General features: G+C 46.6%; 1 protein-coding gene across 1 annotated transcript in view; it reads left to right on the forward strand.

The window, feature by feature from the left end:
* The window catches only part of LOC125759675 (transmembrane protein 45B-like), a 93002-nt gene extending 74352 nt beyond the window's left edge, over positions 1–18650 (forward strand). Inside the window, exons 2-4 of the mRNA XM_049418721.1 lie at positions 11744–11942; positions 14613–14957; positions 18340–18650. Coding sequence (XP_049274678.1) covers positions 11751–11942; positions 14613–14957; positions 18340–18615 — 813 coding nt within the window. The 5' untranslated portion in view covers positions 11744–11750 and the 3' untranslated portion in view covers positions 18616–18650. The remainder of the gene's footprint in view (positions 1–11743; positions 11943–14612; positions 14958–18339) is intronic.
* Positions 18651–22607: the final 3957 nt, after the last annotated feature.

The raw sequence follows: 22607 nt of genomic DNA on the forward strand, positions 1-22607 counted from the left end.
TATATAGGCATTTATAGAGAGTTCGAAAAAAGCTGAACTCTTCCTTCCACTCGCTGGATGGAGAACATATAGATTTCCTGTGTGCGCGAGCTTTATGCTTCAGTGCACTGATAAGTTCAGGTGAGAACCAGTGGGGATATTTACGTTGTTTAGGTGTATACTGGGGAATAAAATTAAGCATGCCGCTCAGTACAAGCTCCGTAAACCGATCAACCAGGTCATCAACATTTGGTTTGTCAGTAGCCTGTGACCACTCGACGGTGGACAAGTGATGATACAGTCCCGTGTAATCACTTCGCTTGAAAGCAAATCTTTGCTTACGTAACTGCTGTAGCTCGTTGTTTCGGCTGATGCAGATAATCTTACGTTAAATGGTGGGTGGAATTTGTCAGGACGTACAAGAGAGATGTTGGAGCGGGAATCTTCAAGGGGTTGATCGTTTGATACACACAGGTCTAAGACGTTGCCACTGAAATTAACGACTGTGTTATGTTGCAGTAGGGAATTAAACGCCAGAAAGTCCAAGAGCAGGCTGCACCTTTTCTCTATAAAATGATTGCAATGAGAAAAGGTAAGCGTGCTCCAGTCAATTCCAGGTGCATTGAAATCCCCAAGAACAATAATTCTGTGCCGACTATGAGAGGATATCACAAGTTCAATAGAAGACATGGCATCATGAAACGAGGCAGGGGAAATGCTGGGCGGTAAATAGAAACATCCAATCAACCATTTTTCACTGCTCTCGTGGTTGGTTTCTAGCCACATCGATTCTTGGGTAGTTTATAGGTCTTTCCGTCTAACGGATTTCAGTGAATTATCAATGGCAATCAGCACGCCACCGCCTTTCTGTATGGTTTCACTGAAATCTCGGTCACTGCGGAAGGTGGTGTAGGTCGGGGGAAAAAGTCAGACCAGGGAATTTCCGTGCCGACCGAGGTTTCAGAAATAGCAATGATAGGAAAAGAAGACGAAAGAACATTAGAGAAAAAGTCGAGTGCCTTGGTACGCAGACCCCGAGCATTTTGGTAGAATATGTCTACGTTACATGGCACTTTCGATTCCGGGCACTAGCTCAGATGGATGAAGCATGTCATCGCGCAGCCCTCCAGAAATGGCTTGAAGAGGCATCCGAGGGGCCGCATCGAAGGGTCATTCAGGCGTTGTAGTGTTTCCTCGTCAACTTCGATATAGAATGAAGAATATGACTGGAATTTTGTTTGAAGTCGCCGGCAGGAGATGGGAGACATATCCAATGAAGCAATATGTTTTTTGATGTCAGTAGCAGTGGTGTTCGGGCTCAGCTTCGTAACAAAAATAGCCTTTGGCCGTTGTGGCCGTTGTGGCAGTTGAGCTATAGGTATAGTGGATGTCGTCATAGCTCCAAACGAGGCGGGTTTCTTCTTTCTTACACCCTCAGTTGCCGCTGCAAAAGAGGCTGTCGCAGGCATCACACTGACACGCTCGGACGTGTCCACGTCACCTGGCGGCGAATTCGAAGATGAAAGAATTTTGGAGAGAGGTTGTTCAGAGTACGCAGGTTGCTTGGTGGTCACAGATCGGTCAACGTTCACCTGCTCTGGAGAGATCACAGGTGCCTTCACTGCCACGGCGGCCGTCAGCTCCTCACGCAGGAAGCGGACCTCTGCACGAAGGGAAGCGACCACGCGGGCTTGTTGTTCAACACCGCGGGAATGATCCTTACGGAGGCGCTCGTTTTCTTCGCGCAGTTGGGATACCTCGTCGCTGAGGAAACAAGATTCCCTCCAACGCGTCGAGGAGGAGGTGGCGCATCCCGGCGAGATCGCCACCCGGAGGGGTACACGTGGAGAGGAAACCGGCTTGAGAGCTGCAATGCTCATCGCTGCACGCCGCCGAGTTATCTTCGCTAGGCTTACCAGAAGAACGGCTCAGATCAGATACATTGCAGCAAAATGAGCGCGATCCTGACTTCAGAAGTTGCAGCTCTTCATCAGGCCAGGTTACACACTTCGCATGAACACGTTTAGAGCAACTTTCACAGCGGAAAAACTGCTGCTTACCGAAAAACGGGCAGGAGCATAGCAAGCATGCATCCCGATTGGGAGCCATGGTGCGGGAATAATAATAATAATAATAATAATAATAATAATAATAATAATAATAATAATAATAATAATAATAATAATAATAATAATAATAATAATAATAATAATATCTGGGGTTTTATGTCCCAGAACGACGATATGATTCTGAGAGACGCTGTAGTAGATTGATTGATTGATTGATTGATTGATTGAAATAACTTTAATGAGGTCCATGCGGGACGCGCCCTAGCGCGCAGTGGGCGACTCCCACGTCGGGACCGTCAGGCCAAGCCTGTCGGCCGCTTAGCGGGCCTGCTGGACAGCCCAAAGCTGGTCGGCCAGGAACGGGCTGCCTCCCACCTGGCCATGGAGGAATCGTAAAGGGCTCCGGAAATTTCTGCTATCTGTTTTTTTTTTTAACGTGCACTGACCTCGCACAGTACACCGGCCTTTAGTATTTCGCCTCCATCGAAATGCGACCGCCGCGGCCGGGATCGAATCCGCGACCTTCGGGTCAGCAGCAGTGTTTTCAGGAAAAGAAACGTTTGATTGACGAACGAAGTGCAAGTTTGCAGGTTATCACTGAAATTAAATTTCGATTTAAGGAGTATAAAACTCGCCGCCCAAGCGCTCCATACAGATGTTTAACCAGCGTAGCTGAAACGTGCGGCCCCGGTGTTTATCACTAGCAACATTCCGGAGGTTCAATAAAGTATTTATCAATTATTGGCTACGCCTGTCCACCAATTTTAATTGGTGTTTGCTTGCTTCCTTGAACCTTACTTGGCTTATACCTGCCGCGGGGAACTGGTCTCGAAACGAGTGCGCGTTTCACGAAAAGCCAGCCGCGCCGTAGCCATGGCAACCAGCGACGCCGCAGCGGCTAGAACACCTGCCATAACCTCGCGACCTCATGCCAAGCGGCGCATGCGCAGTAGCGACAACCACGCAGCTGCTACGGCTAAGCTACGGCTAGCGACGGAGACACCTCGCGCAACCGAGTTCCGCCGCGTTTCCACCGCTCGATCATATACAGCCACGGGACGCGCAAATAAAGTATACGCACTCCCGAAGAAGAAGCAGCGCATCGTGAAGCGAGGCTTGTCGCTGCACGAGAGCGGCAACGGCAGCGACGAGCGGATCCAGAATACGCGGCCCGGGAAGGGGAGAAGGAGGGACACGAGAAGATACTGCCGATCACCGTGAGTGGAATGCTGCGCGCATGCGAGCTCTACGTCACGGTCCAGCCTACCGGAAGGCCGTCTACGAGCGGCGCCATGCTCTTGCTTCTACCGGCAGTGCCAAATTCAACTTAGCGACAGCGAAGTTCAACCTGTAACAACCTGTTCAACCTGTGTAACAGATGAAGACCTTGCTAACGAATTCAACCGACATTTTGTGACTGCGCGACAGTTCGATTACCCTGGTGATTCCGGTATTACAAACCAGTTCATCGACTTGTAGAGAGGCATTGGAACGCTGTAATGGGTCGTCCTCTCGAGCTCCTTCTAGTGGGTCGCCCTCTTCGCCTCTTCTCGGAGATCACGCTCCTCGTGCTCGTGCTCGTGAGTCTGTGAGCCTGCGCTCTGTCGTGACTGTCGTCGTTGTGCATCGTCGCCGTCAATCCCGCCGTCAATAAACGCCTTTACAGACTTTAATATGACCAATACTCTGTTCCTTCATCCAACCTCGCCCTCAGAGATCTTCAGCATCATTCATGAGCTTAAAAATAACTGCTCGGCAGGTTTTGATAACATTAAGACGTTACCAATTAAAGAAGTCACCGATATAATTTCTGAAGTAGTTTGTGATATTATTAACTCTTTATTGTCTACAGGAATATTTCCTGAGAAAATGAAAATTGCTAGAATTACTGTTTTACATAAGGGGGGCTCTATTAATAATATTAACAATTATCGACCTATATCAATGCTTCCATGCTTTTCAAAAATTGTAAAAAAAGTGATTAACTCTACACTAGCGAATTACTTCCATAAGTATAACTTGCTATCTCAACATCAATATGGGTTTCAGAAAGGCATATCTACAGAAAGTGCATTACTTAATATTAGAGAAATATTATTAGGTAATATAGGAAACCAGTTGTACACTGTCGGTATTTTTTATATTTAAAGGAAGCATTTGACTCGATTAAAGATGAAATTCTCTTCGCCAAGTTACCACGATATGAAATCAGGGGCTTAACTTTGAATATGATACGGAACCGTTTATGTAAACGAAGCCAGTTTGTTTTTATCAATAATCTCAAGTCCAACTTACAAACCATAATGCATGGCGAACCACAAGGTTCAATTTTAGGGCCAATCTTATTCCTTATATACATTATTGATATTGTTCTTATTCATCACACCCCCGAAATAGACCTCTATGCAGATGATACGAGTGTTTTCTTTTCTTCTTCTAGTTTACCTCGCCTCGTGGATTCGGCGTACATGTGGCTCCAATATTACAGAATGGTTAGGCGCTAATCAGTTAAATTTATATGTCAGCAAAACTAAGTCCATTATATTTCATGCCACTAATAAACCGCTTCCTTTATCTCCTCCACTTGTTTTTAAGACGCAGGTACTGGAACGAGTCTCTTAATATAAGTTTCTTGGAGTGCAATTCCACGAAGACTTACGATGGACACCACACGTAGAATTTCTTGTAAGCAACATAGCCAAATCAGTAGGTATGCTAAAGAGATACCGGACCTTGTTTCCCAAGTCGTTAGAACGCCAATTATACTTTTATTCGGGGAGTTACGTCGCAGTTTTGATCAAAATATCCTGTATCTCGTGCAAAAAAGAGCTGTTCGTTTCATTCGTAACTTATCATACCATGAACACGTATCCTACTGTTTTTCATCGCAGCATATTCTTTGCATTCATGAAATATATACCCAGGGTCTTTCTGAGCTTATATTTATGGAATACAGAAATGACCCTCCGCAACTTCTTGCTACCTACATTAACAACATTGGAAACTACAACTTCAGATATTCTGCTCTTTTGTAACCAAAAACTAGTGCCACCTATGCTCAAAAACTGTTAAAATGGCAAATTCCTCATATACTAAACATTCATCCCCAAGTACTAACGGTGATAATGCATTCTTATTCCATATCGTCTTTCAGAAAGAAGTCGAACATGTACTTCCTTGATTCAGGTATTTCATTTACTGTATAGCTTGAAACCTGTACACATGTTCCTCTGTGGAACACCACTGTTTGAACTACTATTTTTCTCTTTTATTTTACATTTACTGTGCAATGGTACCTATACGTTATGGAACACATTTTCGAAGCCTTGTCTTTTTTTTTACAAGCTTTCTCCTAGTTCTCCGTAATGTCATTGTGCTTTTGTATTTATTTTGTTCAATGCAGTTGCGTTGTGTGACGAATGTATAGTGTGGTGCTGGAGGCCTAATCAGGTGACAGTCATGCATTCAGTCAGGTGACAATCATGCACCACGACAATCATGCATTGTCGAACAAATAAACAAATGAATGAAATGAAATGAACCTATAGTGGCAGCCACGAAACGCGATCAAATCGGGCCGAGCGCAAGCTTTCGACCTTTTTAAAGTTTGAGACGAAAGATAAGGAATACATCGGTCGCCTAGGGTATAAACTGAGATTTAAGAATGATTCATTTATATAGGACAGTGATAAGCTCTAATACATTTACATAGAATACGATCAACTATGGAGAGGAATTTCGAAGAACGGAATTTTGTGAGAATAATATTAATAAAGAATTCGTCTTGCGTCACAAACAAAATTGTATATGGCTAAGCAGACGTTCCTGTATACCTGTAGCCCAGTCCCGCCCCTGTGTTCCCTTCTTCATTTTTAGTGGTCCAGTGGTGATTATTGAGGCCTGCCCAATTTTTGTGGTGCATACCCATTCATGATGATGACAGCTCTTTACGTACATAGGACCGCCGGATTTTCCTTTCGCCTATGTATATAAGACTTCGCATTAATACGAATAAACTGTAGTTCAACCAAAGATTGTTGCCTTCAGGTGGGCGTCGTCCTCAGTCGAGGACGCTGTGGCCCTTCCCCACTCGTCGTGCCCCGGCCATCAGTCGAGGTTGGTCATCAGGGAACAAGCTAATCGGGAAACATCTCACTTCTACGGTGTCGGGAGTTGGTGAACCTGAAGTGACGCAGTATTCTGCGCGTAGTCTCACAACTTATGGTAGAGAGTGCACGGCTTTGAAAATATTTTGCAGGATGCATTGCCTCAAAACTATGTCTACCGTAGTAACGTGTTAGCTCGCAGCCATCTCCGTGTAACGGCGTCCTCTCTCGTCTATGTTTGGTACGGCGGATGGTACCTCCGTGAGCCGAGTGTCGAATGCGACGAAGTACCAGTGTACCATCTTCGCACAAGCTTTTGCATCAGTCCACCGTGGTACGTTTTTCAGGAAGTGTCGGTCATTAAGTCAGTAAATTAGGAAGACAGTAGTCCTTGCCACCACGGAGGTGCTTTTGTGACTAAATTTAACGAGATTACTTGGACGAGTTTTACCGGTATATAACAGAAATCGACAAACCACCGTCGATTACAGATTTCCGAAACCGTAGCTTGTCGATAGTTTGAACCAGCGTATACTGCGTAATTTGGTGGCAGCATGATGAAGGACACAATGTTGCACTTTGGGAACGAAAGCGAGCTCGCAAATACGTCGGTAACGGCAATTAACTTATCTTAACGGGATTCCCGTGAGATGTCGCAATGGAGTTACACGAGCGAAGCGGCATCCAGGGGTGCCGCCGCATATGAATGGCGCAGTGTGTAAAGCATCTGTCAAGTGAGTGATCAAGAAACCATCGCCAAGTGACTGACTGGGGTTACCTTGACTTCATAAACAAGGTCATCGGATTCTACACTGTTTGCCCTGTCTATCCGCGTTACGGAAAGGACGACATAGCTTTATAAAAAGTCACACGGGACAGGAGTGGACACCAACCGATTTCGAAGTGAGCGAAGAGGACCCGGCGAGAATATCTAATTTCTTTAAATCAAGGTCGGGAAGTGAGGTAGGGAAACGTAACTATAGGTGACCTCAATACGACGGTATTGATCGTGATATCGTATGCCTGAACAATGAATCTGACCTTTTGTACCCAGACACTGCAGCCTGAAATAAAAAAATAAAGTAAAAAAAATTAACTCCACATTGAAAAAGCCGTGGAGCTGTATGGAGGCTTGTGTTTGATCAGCAGATAAAAAGACATATTGCTGTCTCGTCCTTCTTTCCGCCATGCGCAAAAGATGATTCTGCCTACGTGGTGCAGCATTTGTCGTGTCACCTGCTGCAGAACAGTGTAAAGGCCCATTGCACACAGTGGAAAAAGATCAGGTATCACGGTGTTTTCATTCGTCTGACTCGAATAGTTCGAACAAGTTGCGTTATAATAACGACGACATATAACACGCAGTGAGTGGTCTGCGTCTTGGAGTGATAACATCGTTTCATTAATGGAAATATCTTTAAGCCTTGCACCAAAATTTTAGAACGAGATTTCTAGCGTCGCTTTAGTATAATGGGAATTGGGGGCGGAATACTTTTTGCTGTGAGAGACAGTGTTTAAGTGTTGGTGTTCCGCTTTCTAGCTCTTTAGGAATTATGTGAGAACGTTGTGTTTCTGCTTGACACGAAAACGTTGTAGATAAAGGTGAGTGTTTCGCGTTACATAGAAATTGTAGATTTTTTTTGTACAAACCTGGGTGTTTTTGTGTTTTGGGCAGTCATCGCAGAAGGTGGGGCAAAAGCGATTGAAGTGCAGAGTGGTTTTATGTTGTGAAGAGATAGTGACATGTACAGGGATTCAAATTGAACAAAAAAATGCTTCACAATGTTCTTGCACAGTTCTCCATGGCAGAAACACTTTGGCGAAGTGATAGATTGTAAACCTGCTGCGAATCATTTAAAATTCGACGCGTATCCCTCAGATCATTGTATACGGAATGTAGGCTAAGCATACCAGACACTTGGTATGGCGTTATGTTAAAAAATGGATCTGAAATCGCATCACATGTGTAGAGAATCTATGTTCTGCAACGGCTGGCTTCTATGCAATTTTGAACATTGACCTTTAGCTTGACCGCACAGCAAGTTAGCGACAGCAATAGCATTGTTACGGATCGTGCGAACGTTTCACCTGAAGAATGCAACTTGAGGTCAAGTGATACCAGTAACGTCACAGTTGGCTTCAGCAGTGCAACCACTTCTGTCGTCTCGCTATCTCAGTGGTTACAATGCTCAGATTGACTTTCTTACAAACAACGTTCTTCCGCTCTAATGAAAAGTGGTAATCCACAAATGCCTGAATGTTGGCCTAAAACCGGCCAAATGATTTTGTGTTTAGCTTCAAAGAGAGTAAGCATAATATGAAACGCCTTCTACGCCACGTGTATATGGCGAACACGTTAAGAGGAATCATCAAGACCTTCTCGTTAAGGGGAGACAACTGCGGCTGAAGTGCTTTGTTGGACATAACATAAAAATAAGCTCCCATGCTGTGGATTGTTCAACTAACGCTCGTATAGAAACAGGGAGTGAAGGTTCAGAGTAAGGACACAGATAATTTTCTTCGAAAAGACTTAGCGCCACCACCTTAATGCAGTGCCATGAAATCCACTGCGGAGAAAGGAATTACTCGATGATTTATTGTTTATCTTGCACTATTCCCTTGTATATAAGCACGCTCAAACTTAGTCATCAATGCCTTGTTAAATTGCCTAACGGTCAGTCAACATTTGATGGATGAGTAATACCTTCCTGTTGAACTAATGCGTCCTAAAGGCCAGAATTGCAGTTTAATTCACTGATAATTAAAGGATAAATTTCACAGAGCAGGACGGTGCTATACTTGGAACTTACGATGGTGTAGTGAACTGGTGTTGGTTATTTATTTGTATATTTCACCAAACCATAACAAATTAAGTCGTAAGTATTTACTAGGTGATTTTGAGCGTGATAACTAGTTTCATCACCATGTTTCTATAATAATATATTGTCAGATGAAGAAACCAAGCTTGCATAAGTTTACAGATGGCAATTATGAGGAGAGGAATATTTACAGTTGAAACATGAATGAAGAGAAGGAGAAAGATGTATTGAAAGAGAAGAGCTGAGGGGTCGAGGTTAATTATGCTGCTGCAGCCTGCTACAGCAGCTTGCTTACAAAGATGGGGTGGGGCACCAAAGGAATAAGAGAAACTTCAACTTAGTATATGTCAGGGGTCCTTATGAAAACAGAATACACAAATAAAACTTAAAAGTAAGGAATGACCGTAAACACTTATTATGTACACATGCGTAGTTAATAACACTAAAATATATGACACGCCACTGGATCTCACGGCCTGTTGCACTGAAAACACATGGTGTACATTCCCCTTCACTTCAGTTTTCAAAGCCCGTATAGTGCCGCAGTAAGTATGGCCAAACGCATTCTGAATCCTTGTAGAGGGCTTGGGTGGCTTCATTTGGTGTTACATAATATCCTGAAGCGAACTTTGTGCAAGTATGACGGGTGAAAGTATGACGGGTAGTTCGCATATTCGCAGTTTCATACGTGAAGTTAACGCTTTTTCTGCGGACGTTGCCCTCATTAAAATCCCCACATGTAGCTTCTTCCTCAAGCCACGTGTTCAGCTATCATCTGTAAATATTAAACTCCTTCCGAACTGCGAGATGTCACTGCTTTTCGTCGTTCTTTTCTTTCCTGCTATTCCATTTTTCTGTATTCCAAGCGAATTTTCGGCGTCGACATCACTGTGACTTTCCGTATCGACACGCTTCGCCGGTTAGGGGGGATACTGTAAGGAGATCGCGCTTGCTCTGCGTGAGGTTTCGTTGCTTCAAGAACCGCAGTGGTAATTTTGCGGCTGTCAAGTTCCTGAACATGGCGTGGCGTACACGCGTTCCGCGAGCTTTTTAAAAGCAATATTTCGGGGCTCATTAAATTTAACAACAGGTGGTCGAAATGAATGCGATGCCCTAAAGCTGTACCTAGGCCCTCGTAAGGAGTGATGAGATTGAGGACACGTTATCGAATCCGCCAAAGAATGTCTTACGTTTTTTAATGGGCTCAATCTGATACACTTCATTTAGGAGATTTGCCTTATGAAGTCTTCACAAAAACCCTGCTCCTTATTCTTTTTGTGTTTGACTGGTTACCCTTGAAGGGAAAAATCGAATGTGTTGGCAAAGGTGGCAATGCAACATACCATAACGTTACATCTGTATTTCTCTCACACTGCTCTAAGATGTTAAAGGGGCCCTCCAACACTTTTTTTGAAACGCCTACATCACTGCCGACCGCATCAACGCGTAGTGGCGCACGCCAGAACTATTGCGGGCGGAAATGACGAAGATGAGCGCTGGCCTATGATTGGATGAATGTAACGTTAGAAGTAATAACGGCGTTGCATCACAAAAGAGGTTATTATTGGGTTTACTTTTTCTTTAGCATGCCTTTTTTCACTGAGCACCAACTAGACGAACGATAGACTTTCAGCTTTAAAACTGCAGCGCCCGGCAAAGAATGCGCCGAACGCCACGGCGCTGGAGGAAACGCGCTGGGGACGCTCCAGGCGCCGTTGTTTGAAGAAACTGAAGGGGAAAAAATGTAAGAGCGTTGATATAGACGCCGTAGCAACAAGAAAGATGACTAAAACTACAAAACATGATAAAGGCGTTCGCCATCTGCCTCGCTTCGCACGTGCAGTTCACTCTCAATGCACCACATTGTTTGTTATTATCGCAACGGCGACATCATTACATTGGAAATAACGGGCAACATTGTATGCAAGCTTCTCGTACGTAGGATCTTTCAGTTCATTTCATTGGGGCGCCATCAGACGTCACAGGGCGAGTGAAACGGGGTCAGGTGACCCCGCGAAAATCGAGTTGAGGCTGGGCTTCCATTTTATTGTATTTTGAGTGTTCTAAGCTGAATAACTTCGGACTGCGTCCCCCTATCGCTGCCGTTCTTGCTGCACTAATCTCTTCAGCCTTCAGTCTACGCAACCCGAAAGTAAAAAAAATGTGAAACATTGAGGTCTGGAAAAGTGTTACAGGGCCCCTTTAACGACGTACCAGCTGCGTTTTTTTTACATAGCCGCGTCCACTGAGTTAATATGGGGTGAAAAGTGGACAAAAAAGTGCGACCAATGCAAGACTTAGGGGCCTGAGAGTGGCACTAGCACTGACTGTGTTCGTAAACTGTGAGCCATCACCTTTTCTTGTCAGCCGACGTATTGATCCTTGCACCTCACCGCCGAAAGCTTTCTGCACCTAACGCGACTTTTCATTGCTTCCAGGGTAGGGAGCGTCGGCACACATTTCACGATGCGATGATATCGTGTAATGGCGTCATCACATGAGGTCAACTTATCTGACGCCACAGTGACGTCACAAAATCTGGTAATAAGTGACGCACTGAAGACGTCCTACGATGACATTATCAAACAGTAATCTTTGATCACGTGATACTGTGTTAGAGCATGCCCCTGCAGCAAGTGATATATGAAGGGTGCAAATCGCTCAGGTGGCGCTACACTAAGTACTAATTATAGTAATCAATACAGACTGGTAACAACGATCAAGTGGCTTAATTACAGCAGACAGTCTGTCACTGCGTTTCCATTTGCAGGCGAGCCATGGGTACCTTCTACGGTCACGTTCTTCCGGGCGTCATCATGTTTGCCTTTGGCACTTGGTGGTCGCTGCGTACGTGGCGTCGGCATGCCAGGTGCCGTGTCACTGGGGAGCACTTTGTGGCGAGTGCATCCGCGGGACGCGCTGAAGGCGTGGCCAAGATAGCCGCGGCGACATTGGGCTTGGCCACTGAGGTATGTGACAAGCATTCACGTAATTTCGGGCAAAAGATATCAACTCGACGGCTTTTGACAGCGAAGCCGTGTGTGGCTAGGCTGTGTCTCTGCGTGCGCGCGAAAAACCCTAGCGCAGGTATGTGACGCACAAATCGGGCAAAGCCCACTAGTCACCACTGGTCTACTCAATATGAAGAAGGGAACACACGGGCGACAAGCACCAGTTAAGTTTAGAAGATCAGAAGGCTGAGCGAGTTTGTACTGATCCATGAGCGTACTTGGAAGGCGCAGAACGCACAAAATACACAAGAATAACTAGATAAAGAGAGCGCTCCAAAAAGTAGACAAGACGAACGCCAGTTATGGTCGTGAAAACAACTGCCCCTGAATGGCAGTTGTTTGAATACATGGCCCTGTGTGAGCATCTGTACGGCGCCTAAAACTAGCAGCGATGGAGGACGCATTGTGACAGCTCCCAGAGCATGTACTCACTGATATTCTTGCGTAAGGATGTAGGGGTAGGCGCCCACCATCTTCTCTGTCTTGATGTTGTTGCGATCGCGTATTTTCCTAGTCCGCATGTATTTAAGCGCAATATCGCGGAAACACGACAAAAGACAAGAAGGGACATCGATAGCGCTTGTCTATGTCCCCTCTTGTCTTTTCTTGCGTTTCCACGCCATTACGCTAAAGATCATGCAAGGAAAATCAAGCCCGATCCGCGACCCACTGGTATTCGCTCGATCGAATAGATATTGCAACATATCTACACACTGTGCCTCACATTTCGCCCACACCACCGCCTGGTTTAGGGGGTTTAACACCGAAATGCGACTCAGGCTATGAGAGACGCTGTAGTGGAGAGCTCCAGATAATGTCGACACCTGGGGTTCTTTAATGCACTCTCGAGACCCGACTCTATAGCATTCCGCCTTCATAAGATACGACCGCCGCGGCCGGGATCGAACCCGGGTCTTCAAGGTCAGCGGCAGAGCACCATGACCTCCGAGTACGATGAAAGATATATACATCTCACACCGTGCCCATGAGCCACCGCGGCTGCTTACAAGCTCTTCTGACACTGCTCGTAATACCAACGTCCTTGTAGTTGTCTATCTGCAATGCCTAACTGCCTATGATCGCCGACGTGCGCTGCCTATGAATAGTTGTCTATGAATAGTTGTCTTCATAAGAACTGAGACCAAGGTGCAAAGTTCGTGACGTGTCCACTACGCCCTACAGTGAGTACTTGTAATCGGTAAAATCAACGGCGTGCCGAGTGCGGCAGCAAGATCTCTCGTCAGACACCGCCGTAGGAGTCGACGAGTCTGGACTTCTCACTTGACATAAGGCTCGGCACGCGCACGTTCACGTGATCTCTTGAACGTCACGCTGCGCGAGGTTGACGTTCAAGACGCTCCTCCATTGACTTCGAGGCGCTGTCACCATTGCCCACCAATCGGGCGCTCTTCGAGCTCTTCACTCACAGCCATACGTCGGCAAACTCACTCATGAGTCGACTCACTCAAACTCACTCAGACTCAGATCGAGACGTGAGTCTGAGTTTAAGTAAGTCTGTGTGAGTAATATTCGGGTGCATTTGAGTCCGCGTGAGTCCGGCTGAAAAACTTTTAGTGAGTCTGAGTCCGAGTGAGTCCGGTTGAGTAAACCTTTGGTGAGTCTGAGTCTGAGTGAGCCTTAAGCGCATAATATATTTCTTCAGTGAGTCTGAGTGAACTCCACCTTTTATTGCCGACCTATGGTCCTATCTACTCAACTTCAGCATTACAATCAGCCTTATATCGACTCACGTTTATACGCACGTTTATTCACGTCTACTCACTAGAGCACTGCACGGGCCTGAATTTTCTGCTCGGGGCACGGCCCGAGCCCTCTTTCTGCCGGGGCGGGGCGTACGTGACCTAACCCAGCCCGAGCCCGGCCCGGGCCCATGGTTCCAAGCCCGGGCGTTTATTACTAAACTTATCCAGGGCGCGCGTGTTCATGACCAGGCCCGGCTCGGGCCCGCTAGATGATATTAGTTGTTGATTATGAGTATTAATGATGACTTGCGCTTTCTAGCGGGCGATCGGAGGGAAAATCCGGTGTGTACATGCATCGAAATGTTGCTTTGCCCGCGGTGGTAGCCCAGCGGTTAAGCTGTGAAGTGCTAGGACGCGGGTGCGATTTCCGCGGCCACGGCGGCCGCACTTTGCCGTACAGATGCTCACACAGGGCCATGTATTTAAACAACTGCCATTCAGGGGCGGAGCCAGCGTTTTATTTGACGGAGAGTGAAGCTGGGGTATTTTTTTTTTTAGTAACGTTGGAGCTGAGCTAGCTGGTAAGTATTCATTCTAAAAAGACAGGGCGTGCAAATACGGACACAAGAAAGAAGTCACACCACGGCGTTTGTGGTGTCGTGACTTCTTTCTGGTGTCCGTGTTTGCACGCCTTGTCTTTTTTAGAATGAAGCTGGGGTATTTCCCCTATACGCATTGTGTGTGTGTTTGTATGTGTGTCTATGTATACATACATGTAAATACAAACTGCTTATGTTTGGGATGTCTGGAACACCCCCTCCTTGATCCCAGCTCCGGCTCCGCCTCTGCCTCTGTCCTTAGCAAATAGAATATACATGTATAGAAAGCCTGGATACAAAGCATTTCACTCGTTATTGAATTGCAGATTCGAAAATGCATATCTAAGGGAGAGTGGGCTCCTCGAAACTGGCATCACATGGCCACGTACGTGTTTTGTGGTCTGAGCGGGCCCGTGGATCTGCTCTCTTCGTCGACGAGCGGACGCGGTCTTCTGCCGCCGGACTCCGACTACGCCGCGCTGCTACTCTCCTTCGCGGGCGAAGGGCTCGTGTTCCACGTGCACTCGCACGGCAGGGCACCGCTCGATGTGCTGGTGCACGAGCTGCTCGTCTACGCCATCGTGGCGCAGGCCGCCTGCCTTGCCGTCGAAATGGCGCGGCGATCGAGCGTGGTGGCGGCGCTCGCGAGAGGATTCTGCGCAGTTCTGCAGGTGAGCGCGCGCGGCGGCAGCGACTACGGCAACGCAATTGCACCTCAACACGTGCAAAATGACGAAGCGTGATGTGTAGCCTGAATTGGCTTGATATTTCAAACAATATAAAAACGCTTGAATTTTCTACTTGACAAATGATCAAGCGTTTGAATTAAGTTGCATGTCGCACCTTCAGCTAAAAGATCGTCACACGGCTTCATATGCCTTAGCCTAAGACGACTCGAAGGCGAAATCCATCTTCTTTTTCGTCTCAATTGATTGAACCTAAAGCAGTTGCACCTAATGTTGCAGTTGCACCTAACGTTGATGTACATTGTTTCCGGGATCGGATGCATTGCAAGCTTTCTGCAACTCACGTGATTTTTCACTGCCTCCGGGAACCGCCCAGCTTTGACAAAGCGACGGAGCGACGGTGTCGTGTGATGAAGTTATCATGTGATGTCATGATGACGTAACAATGTTTTCCCATTCGTGAGGTCATGATGATGTCCCGTGATGACGCCGTCATGGGACGTCATCGCTCGGAGAAGGTCACGTGGTATTTTGGACAATCGCGAGACCTTACGAGACCTTTGCGAGCGCTTACGATCTCGAAAAGTCTCGCGAACTGTAGCGCCATCATAGCCTTATAACGCTTTCGCCTTCAATGCAACATTTGGCTCATAGTTGCACATGCTGACTGGCCTCAGTTGGAAAAGAAACAGCACGCATTCGTAATCGAACAAACGCGTCTGTAATATGGAGCAATGTAATGGGGGAATAGAACTTCTTTATAGAAGCGTGCAATGTGTTATGCATCTAGATACAAGCCTATAGCAAATGAACGTGAGACATGCACACATCAAATTTCTTGGCTTTATGTACCGACTATCTGGTGCATAAAGCCATGGTATCTTGAGCTACCGCTCAGTGCCGGTGGGGACATTCCTGTTCAGCATAATAGAACAACAAACATTCACAGAATCGCGTAAATTTACGGTGTGCTTGTAGACAGCCCTAAAAGAGACAGATCCGTTAATCTAAACCAGAGGTCTCAAACTCACCTCAGCCAGCGGGCCACAGTCATGCAATTAAGGAAACGTTACCATTTTAAATAAAACCTTTCTCATATCTCATATACGGGTCATTTTTGAAGGAGAATTGGCGCCAGGATTACAACGTGTCGATACCGATCACCAAAATAATGAAAATATGTACGTCGATACTGAAATAAGTTTTTCTTTCAGGGTTATGTTTCAACACATGGTGACCACATGGGGTGCCTTACAAAAACAATGCTTGAGACCAGTGATGCCTGCGTGGCTCACGAACATACTTATGAAGACAGTCATGTGCGGGCCACTGCCGCAAGCGAGAGGTTCGCGGGCCGCGCGTTTGAAACCACTAATCTAAAGTCTTCATTCAGTGCGTCCCTATTATCATCTGGCACTCCGTCGCATGGGCCGCAAGTGTTTAGATAACCTACAACACACTTAGCTCTCGAAGGGTGTTTTAGGTAAACATTAACCCTTACGCAAACCAGAAGGCTATTTGGGGAAGCGAAACAATCCTACATCCCCATTTTTGCGAATTCTGCTTAGGCCAAAGACTGTTTTGCTTGCTTGAAATCACTTTAAAGGTGCAGAGTGAGTGGTTTACAGTCAATATTGCTAAGGCCCTTGGTCTAACTGCTGCTTTTCTAGTACTTAAAAATAAAGAATCGATTTGGGAATCCGGGATTGTTTTCTATTATAATTAATATACGTGTTTTATAACTATTGAACGTTACTATAGAATACACAGGCTGCGGCAATTATTATTCTTGTTTCTGCCGAAACTGTGTACAAGTAAATGGTGAACAGTCCCATAAGTAGTGAACAAACAACTTATGATTGGATTAGATCCACGCTTACCTTAGGATCAGAGTGAGGTCCCCGAGTTCTGAGGCTTGTAGATGACACTATTCTCATCCAGACAAAATACTTACGCCTGCGAATGAAACTTTCATGGCGTCTACTGCTTCCAATAATTGCTGATTGAACAAAGCACAAACACACTAACCTCTTTCAATGGTTCCTGTGGAACACATTGCTCAGTTTGTTTTAAAGGAAGTGCTATAACTTGCTTTAAGTGGTTTTAGCAAACTTAACGATAGAAACGGACATGCCCAAGTGATATTCTAGCAAAGAGCTGTCCGTGCTCCACTTTGGAAATGCTATCACAGTAAGACTGCGCGCCGTATTTCGCGAGTTACCGCCTGCTTCCAAATGCTCGAACACTTTACAAAGAGCAACTTCTGATCCGGCTTTTTGTTTGGCAGAGTTATTACACACACAGGCGTGCGCAGGGTTCCTTATTAGGGGAGGCGAAGTCTCCCTGCAGCCCCCCTCCCTCCTTCCTCACCCCCTCCCCCCACCCGTTCGTCGCGCTCGAAAGAAAACAAGCATCGCAGTGGGAGCGAAAATGAAACCGAAGCGGTGACATGTGCTTCCTATAACGGTCTGCCTTTGGTCCTCGGCTTTCCGGGGGTGAAAATGGCAAGTAAACAGCTCTTGGAATGCAGCATCAGTAGTCCTCAGCCGCCATAATGGTCGCAACGCTGCATAGCCATAACCTTGCACGTTAAACAATCGCGGGCAGGTCTAACTGACTAAAGGTATGGAGCAGGCTTGCCCCTCGTTCTCCCCCCCCCCCTCCCTGCCCCTTTCGTGCTCACGACTGTTGTTACGTACAATGACTGAAGAAAAATGGCGTTGACTTAGTTACCAGCGTATATGGGCAAAGAAAGGTCCATGTAGCTAAAGTTAAAGGTTGCCATTTGATTTACTGTGTACTTCTTTTAGTGTGCTGTAGTCCTGGACCAACACTTCCTTTCTCGGTGTTGGGTATGCGAGAACCAAACCAAAATGACACTGGTGATTAAAGAAGTTGTTGGTGCAAAGGACAGTTATGGCCAGAGAGCGCGACACTGCTCACAGCAATGCAATCTCGTATTCACACTCTGCCCACGCCATCACTCCTCGTAACCGTCACTCGTTCTCTTAACCCGATGCCAGGCCCGTAGCCAAGGAGGGGGGGGGGGCGCACAGCGCAGGGGCCCGCCACCCCCGCCTCACGAAATTTGGTTAAGTATATGTGTTTTTACCCAAAAAATATTGAAATAGGTGTGTTTCTGAAATAGACAACGTTTTCAGCAAGTGCCCCCCCCCCCCCCCGAAAAAAAGTCCTGCCTACGGGCCTGCCCGAGGCGGAGTAGCGGGCGCCAAGGCAGGCTTCTACGTAATCCTACATTTCTGTGCTTTCTTCATCCTCTCTCTCTCTCCGGAAGCTTTTTTGTCGATAGATCGGCCGATGTCACCGCTGGGAGCGTAAACACGTTTCCTGTTGCCTGACTGCACAGGGCACATGGCTCATCCAGATCGCATTCTTGCTGTTTGACCCCCGCGAAGGAAAACGCTGGGACCCTCGGAGTGGGCGCGACGCCATGCTGGCGGCCGCCATCTTCCCTGTCCACGTGGTTGCCGCGCTGGTTTACGTGTGCCTTTTGGGAACAGTGTTCTCCCGCCGAGCCGAAGTTGCCTACTCCAGACTTCCACAGGAGGCGGACAAGGAGAAGGAGCACTGCCTGACCGCGGCATCGGTGCGACCCGGCATTCTTGCTGCCCTAATTCCCTGATGCTCAGATGTTCGTGAAGGGATGTGTCTGTGAGAATCGACATCCATTGGCGAGACCATAGATAGTAGTAAACTATAGCGGGTGCTTTGCCGCATATGGTGGCGTACAATATTGACCAGAGTGACACAGCAGGTCAATATTGACTACAATGTTGACCTGCTGTAGCGCTGCGATCATTCAAACGTCATGAAAATGATCAGCAGTATATGGATTTGCCTGGTGTTCGAACTTATGACGTCAAACACACTTGTGGCTTTGCTTATTGTTGTGTTTTGTCTTTTCTTTCGTATAAAAGAATGGCTCGTTATGAACCTCGTGAGCTGATTTGAAATGGTGAGCCTGAAATGGTCAAGGTGGTGAAGTCGGACTGCTGAACTTCTGGTGAACTTCATTTTGCAGCAAAGCGGCTGAGGGCCAGACGGACTTGAAAGAACGAAGCGTAGGCAAATCCCTGTACTATACCCATGAATCCCATGCTGGCTAAAGCACTATGTGCTGCAGCTCCCATAGACACTAGCGCCAGATTTCCCTCTAGTGTACTATTAAGAAAGCATATGCTAGGGCGTATTGGTGCGGCATGTTAGAATGTTCTTATCTGTGTTCTTCTTGTACTCGTGAATAATTATGGCGCCGCACACACTTTAGGGGGGCGCTCCAGATGCTGACGAACACTAAAGAAGACGCAATGTCAATGCTGTCCGAAAACAGCATTATAGGGTAGTTCGCAGCTCGCAATGAAACTCTAGGCTCATTCATGCTGCAGAAAACTCCCCAAGGGGATTTCGCACCCGTCAGCTCCACTGATCATTCGCCTTCATCGAGTGGAATAGTCTCGGAATTTTTAGTAAGCTAGCTTACTTTCACTGATGCTCAAGTATTTCCTTAAGTGTTCGATTATCTAACACACATGGGAAAATAAAGGAAATGTATAAAACACATGACATAACAGACATTTCCGATTGAAACAAGTCGTTTCACTTGTCATTAAAAAGTGGTGCTGTGATCGCTGTTGTATGTCTCTTTGACAGCTGCATTTATGTTCTAAATCTAACAATGTGCTTATTCATGCCCCGGCAGACACATTGTGACGCCGTAACATGCTGTTCCATGCGCATTTACCTCATCATCTCTTCCTCGCGATATCGCATGTCGTAACAGCCTTACGTATTATATCGCGTCAACGTCTAACCACGAAACTATCTGCTACTCTCGAGACGACTCTCTATGCTAATCTTGTGTAATATTATTCCGGCACAGTATAAATTGTACCTTTTTACTTTTTTATTTGCTGGCATATAGAATGAAATCTACTTTAAATAGAACGTAAAAGAAAAGTTGAGCGCAGTTTGACAAAAAAAGCATAAATTATCAGCTGCCAAAGTTCAGCGAAAAAATATTACGCCTAAATCATATCAGTTAATTTCTCATTACAAGCATACTAACGAGGACCACAAAAAGAAATCGCCGCTTCGGCGACCGCCGCTGCCGAGCACCGTTAACATCTCAGGCCCAGCAATGGGGCGTAGCGAATTCGCGACACATGAAGGCGTCCCGAAAACCTCCCGTGAGACGAACCGCGAATTCACAGGCGTCCCTGCCGACAACGTCTCCGCAATGGGTCTGGCAGAACCTCCAGAAGAAGACGCGGTCTCTGAGCACGTCGACTTCGAGGACCTTACGCGACCGGTACGCCTGGAAGGCGATGCGGAGGGCCCATTCCGTAGACGCGACCTCTCGCACGACCTGATCGGAGTTGTCCTCATCTAGAGGTGTCTCGAACTCGTGCCCAGAACACTCCGCGCCGCTTTTGATAGTTTCCAAGTCTTGCGGTCTCTCGGCGATCTGAGCCTGAATCCAGACCGCGAGGAGACGGACGCCGAGGGTCGCGATGTCTAGGGCCGGAAAAGAACCATCGCGAACGAACATGAGGTCCGACAGCCAGACCGCAGGGACGAGCAGTCGCCAGGTGCGGACGTCGTACGACATCGTCCCTTCAATCTGCCACGCTGCCAGCATGCGTGTGTCTATGTCGGCGATGACGGCGGTGCTTTCGGACGTGGAGTTTTCGTGTTCGCAGATGGCGGGAAATACGTTGTCCCTGCTAGCGCGAGCCACGTTCAGCAGGAAGCAGTCGTCGTACGCAGAGGGGGCTGCAGGTGGCGATGGCGACGTGGGCCATGTGTGGAGGGATCCTTCTGAACCTGGAATGAGGGCATATGAGGACCGTTAGCCATACCAGTAGAGCGTAAGTAGACAGTGACCTCGTAGATGTGCATGTTGCCGTGATTCTCGCTTAAAGGGCACCTTAGTAAGCTCTGAAAGTACCTAGAAGAGTGCGCTGTTCCATCCTGGCGTTTCCCGTTTTCTTTTTTCGGCAAAATTCGTGACGCCAGCGGTCTGTTCACGCGACGTCATGAGGGAATATGCTGTGGATTGGTTCATATTGGATGGATATCAGTCGGGAATTGTCTCCCACCCTTCTTTGCCATGCAGTCGCACGCCCGTTATGCCTTGTTATGACTATAGCGCGACGAACTTATTCACTTCGCCTTGTGCGTTTTCTACAGCGAAAGCGGAGCTAACATCGTGTAGCCGAAAAGCGCGAAATCCTAATAAAGTCAACGCTTAGGGCTGACGTAGTCCACGCGCTTGATGAATACATTTGTGGCGAGGAGGAGATACAGCCTGTAGGAAGAGTAGCGAAGGCGAGAAAGAGACTGGTACTCTTTCGTTGTTGAGCTCGGAGAGGTTTAGTGGCCTTCTATATGTACATGTGATGAGTACACGAAGTTCGTGCTTCAGAGCAAGGCATTCATAGCGACGGTACTGGTAGTCGTCCATTGAATGAAATACGCATATTTGTAACTGAATGCTCGACTGCTTTTCGTGGAGTGCGAAGCAGCCGTGGTAATGCTACTGAACATTACCTGTTTGTTTCAATTACAACAGAACAATATGTATAAAGGCGTTCACCTTTCCTTGCAAGTGTGCCATGTCGAGTTCTCTGTAATCAACATGAAAGCCACAACTTAATCCGGTGTGTGCGTAGCAATACGTATACTAGTGAAGTATTTTCTATTAGCAGTTCTTGCACTCCAGAACGTGTTGGGAGCGCGTTTTTTTAACACGAAAGTGTTTTATGCCGGGGTCCACCGAGACTTTCGTGACATATTTCCTTCATGGAAGTACGTCAGCAAAATGAACGCCATCAGATGGCAAAGAAAAAAAGCATCAGATGGCAAAGAAAAAAATCATGATCATGGGCGTTTGTCGTCGGTACGAAGATGTGCCACTAGGCGTCATCGTGAGTGCGATGCTATATCTGCCAAACGACAGTATACATTGTACAAGCTCTTATGTACCAAGGCACTATAAACAATAAAATACTTCCGTGACGACACGTTTCTCTTTCATGTAATACCGATTCCTATGAAGGAGGGATCAGCCATCTTTTTCATTTGTCTCACATCTTGACAGGATAAGGCGCGCACACAAACACGGACACTAGAAGAAAGAAGCAAACACCGCAGGTTCTAGTTTCCGTGTTCGTATGCGCCTTATCCTGTTAAAATGAACGTGTACCAACTAGTCCAGTTAGCCGTACTTCTGTCTCACATTTGCATGAAACTAAAAATTGGAATTCTCAGAACTCCGTGGTGCTATTAGTTTAGGAGGACGTAATTTGCAGAATAGTAATGCATCCTGAAGGCAATGAATGTTGGAATGAACGGTATGTCTACATAATAAATATGGGAAAATCTTGAACAGCTTTTTGTTGGCGTCATATCCGAAGTATGCACTTAAGAATTGTTTGGTGTAAGCTGCCCACACTTTACAAAAAATTCTGAGGTACTCCTTACAGGGACGAGTAAACGAGCTCATTTGCCCCCCTGGTCTTCTTCAACGCACACCAACTGAGCGGTGCAACTGCACTTTCATTCAGATACTACTCGCATGTGGCCGCCGCGTCCGGAATCAAACCCGCTACCTTT

This window comes from Rhipicephalus sanguineus, chromosome 8, assembly GCF_013339695.2.
Source record: "Rhipicephalus sanguineus isolate Rsan-2018 chromosome 8, BIME_Rsan_1.4, whole genome shotgun sequence".
Classification (NCBI taxonomy): Eukaryota; Metazoa; Arthropoda; class Arachnida; order Ixodida; family Ixodidae; genus Rhipicephalus; species Rhipicephalus sanguineus.